This window comes from Camellia sinensis, chromosome 7 (genome assembly GCF_055761805.1).
Source record: "Camellia sinensis isolate YWXY chromosome 7, ASM5576180v1, whole genome shotgun sequence".
Classification (NCBI taxonomy): Eukaryota; Viridiplantae; Streptophyta; class Magnoliopsida; order Ericales; family Theaceae; genus Camellia; species Camellia sinensis.
Genome location: NC_138967.1, coordinates 4,815,108 through 4,818,766, shown reverse-complemented (window position 1 = coordinate 4,818,766; position 3,659 = coordinate 4,815,108). Strand labels below are relative to the sequence as shown.

The 3,659-nt window shown below is 40.9% G+C and overlaps 1 protein-coding gene across 1 annotated transcript; it reads left to right on the top strand.

The window, feature by feature from the left end:
• The first annotated feature begins 574 nt into the window (after positions 1 to 574).
• On the top strand, positions 575 to 2,289 carry LOC145795569 (uncharacterized). Its single transcript, XM_082880390.1, has 2 exons — positions 575 to 1,685; positions 1,814 to 2,289. The coding sequence occupies exons 1-2, from the start codon at positions 575 to 577 to the stop codon at positions 2,287 to 2,289; spliced, it is 1,587 nt and encodes a 528-aa protein (XP_082736516.1).
• The last annotated feature ends 1,370 nt before the right edge of the window (positions 2,290 to 3,659 follow it).

The window sequence follows — 3,659 nt, the reverse complement described above, 5'->3', positions numbered from 1 at the left end:
AAGTTGAATATTGCTTCAAAGGATGGGTCAACCACTTCTTTGTTAGGGTTTGTGGTGTGCCGTCGTATTGTTTGTGCTGTGACGCCTGTGTGTTTCGGTGGCATATGCAGCAGTTCAGACCTCGACAATGTCTGTTGGTTTGTAGGTGTGTCATGCTTTTTTTGCGATGTTGTTTTATGCGCTTTGTTGATTTGTTTTGTGGACTAGATTTCACCAGTACATTGACGTCATGTTACATAACGTGTTGGGCATGTGTATGAATTGGTGTTTGTGGGGTATGGTTAATGTGGGTGTCTGTGGTGGTGCAGTAGTCAGGAGGGAGATAGGATAGTGGGTTTCGTTTGGGGGGTGGTTTGTCTTTGTGTGGATGTGTTTACAATGTTTGTATATTCACTAGGATGTTGGCTGTGGGGACTGGGATGGTGCTGATTTCGTATGGGTGTTTTGTGTATGTGTATCTGACTCTGTGTTTTTGTATTGTCACTATTATTAATTTGTGGGTGAGGTTGTGTGACTTTGTCTCCTTATTGAATTTCATTTTCTGAATGTCTCGGCTTATTTTCTGTTACAACCGATGGATACATATGTAATGTTGGTCTGTTGTTACGGTAATACAAATGTCGCTGTCAATTTGGAAGCCCCATTTCGATTTCAGGACTTGGTGAATCATGTGTACGAAAAATTCCTCGGACTCACACCTACCAATCTGTGTTTTTTCTTCAAAATGCCAGGTTACAATAATTTCACATTACAGAATGATGTCGATATGCAGAACATGATCTCTCTTGCTCAATCTTTCTGGTTGCAATGCATTGATGTTATCATTGAGGTATCACGTGTGGGATATTCAGAAAATGTTTACTATTCACACAACAATGTACAGATTGGTCCATGTGTGTCGGATATGTTGTCTGACGAGTCGGATATGGATGACAAACAAGATTGTTTGGACAAATATTGTCCCCACGTCGAGAAGGTTTTTCTATCTGCTCCATGGGTGAACAGAATTCGAAATGTTGGCCAAAGTTTTGAAGGGGGAGCTGCTGAATATCGAATGGTTCTTCGCAAGTATGCGGTGGAGTGCAGATTTCGGTTCAAATATATTAAGAATGATTATGTTTGGATTACAGCAATATGCATGATGCGCGAATCGAAAGGATGTATATGGTCCGTACATGCACGTGTGTTACATGCCAATGGATTTTTTTATATACGTACGTGGAATGGTTTGCACACCTGTGGTGTTTCCGTTCGGACACCCAAAAACCCAAGGGCTGGTTCTGACTTAGTGTCTGATGTTATTTCTGAATGGGTGCATGACAAACCCCTCACACGCCCCACTGATGTTGTGTACGACTTGAAAAAAGATTACGGTTTAGAGGTTAGCTATCGGGTTGCTTGGTTAGGTGTCAAAAAAGCCCGTGGTGAAATGTTCTGTGCACACTCAATCTCGTTTGACCAATTACGTTGGTATAGCAATGCAGCTATGACTAACAACCCAGGCAGTTATATCAACATTGAATACGACGAACAACATAACCGTTTCTCAAGGTATTTCATATCATTCAAAGCATGTATTGATGGTTTTGCCCATTGCCAACCAATGCTTTTTTTGGATGGGACGTTTCTGAAGGGAAAATTTAAGGGGAACTTGCTAGCTGCCATAGCGAAAGATGGCAACCAAGGTATGACGTTTTTGTGTTACCATGCGCAACATGTTTCGCCACATTCGATCATGTCTGTTTATATTAATGTACACAGTATTCTACAAGAAAATACTTGACTGACCTTTTGGCAAATTAATTGCATGCAGGTTTATTCCCTTTAGCCATAGCCATCGTTGATTCCGAAAACACAACAAATTGGGCTTGGTTTTTGGGACACCTCTCAAACGTTGTAACTAGCCAAAGAGCACTAACATTTTTGTTCGACCGACATGCAGGCCTACTGGAATCAATCCCAGTCATATTTCCCACAGCACATCATGCATTTTGCTTAGAACATTTGCAACGTAACTTGCAAGACAAATTACGCTACGTCAATAGTTCATACCACGCGTGTTTGTTGTCGAAATTCCGATCTTGTGCGTATGCACCAATAGTTGCTGCATTCAACCAGAAATTGGAGGAGTTCATGAAGGCTAGTCCCAAGGTCGCACCAGCTTTCTTAAAAGATTTACTGCCACAGTACTGGGCAAATGCGTATTTTCGATACACAATCACCACTTTTAATTTTACCAAATTTATACTGTGTCATGCTCACAATGTCACCATGTATGTTTATGTCTAACAAAGTCACGGTATCTATCCCACCAGCGGTGCGCGTTACGGAGAAATGAGTTCCAATGCTGTCGAGTCATTCAACTCATGGATACGAGAAGCACGCCACCTCCCAATTACTCAATTGGTTGACAGTATTCGGACCAAGATTATGCGACAGATGTCCAAACGCAGACTCAAGGCGCAATCGTGGCCTGGTGTTGTTTGCCTGAAGATGGAAGATCGGTTAGTTAAAGCATACAACAAAGGCAGATCATGGCTTCTAAGTCAGTCCAATACTGAGATTTTTGAGGTCCACTCTTTCCAATTAGTAATGGTTGATGTGGGAAGGCGTACATGCTCATGTTTCTAGTGGCAAATCAAAGGGTTCCTTTGTGCTCACGCTGTTGTTTCTACTCGCGCTGTTGCCCTTTAACAGTGGACTCGACCTTTATGATTTAGTCGATCTGTATCGACCTTTATGATTTAGTCGATCTGTATTACCATGTGTCGGAGTTGTCCAACAAAGGAACCACTGCTGTTGTTGCTACACCCCATACCCACTGTTGAGAAACCACCATTTAGCATTGAAGATTTCATTATACAACCACCAGCTGTCAAACGACCACCGGGAAGGCCCAAAAAAAAAACGAATACTTTCAAGGGGGGAAGAAGTTCAACAAATTAGATGCAGCTGTTGCCAACGTTTGGGGAACCACAACAGAAAGACGTGCAAAGAACCAATTTAGCATTATATGCAGCCACATATATTTTTAAATACAACATTTTTATAGTCATTCTGTTTTAATCATAATAATCAGGTTTGCCATACACTATGACCCGTAACACTTTTGATGTTTTAAGCTTCGACAACATTTTCTGTTGTTTTTTTACGATACGTAACATGCAATGCATAAACCTTATTATTATCCTGTTATTACATTTTACAAGTTGACGTCTAATTGATTCGCAACATTATGGCACATTTACATTCAAAAACACATTACCTAACCATAACAACTCCAACATCTTTTTTCAAAACATGCCTTACCCTACTCCGATATACAACATATGTTCCCTACAAGTCCGTCTCACATGTACCATGTACAAACAAACAACCCATCAAACATTACAGACATGCACGTAAAAATCCCCACAAACACTGTCCGAACCCACGGTCTTCCACAGACTGCCCACCAAATAATACCCTGTCATTTTCATATTATACCATCATAGATACAAGATCACCACATACATGACTTATGCCACCTAAAAGCAGTCACACAGTAATGCACCACTCAACACAATCAAACTTCACGTACTAATTTCGCTACGTTTTCAAAGAAACTTGGCTACATTCGTCGACATTTTTTCCCACGTATCACGCACATAACAATGACC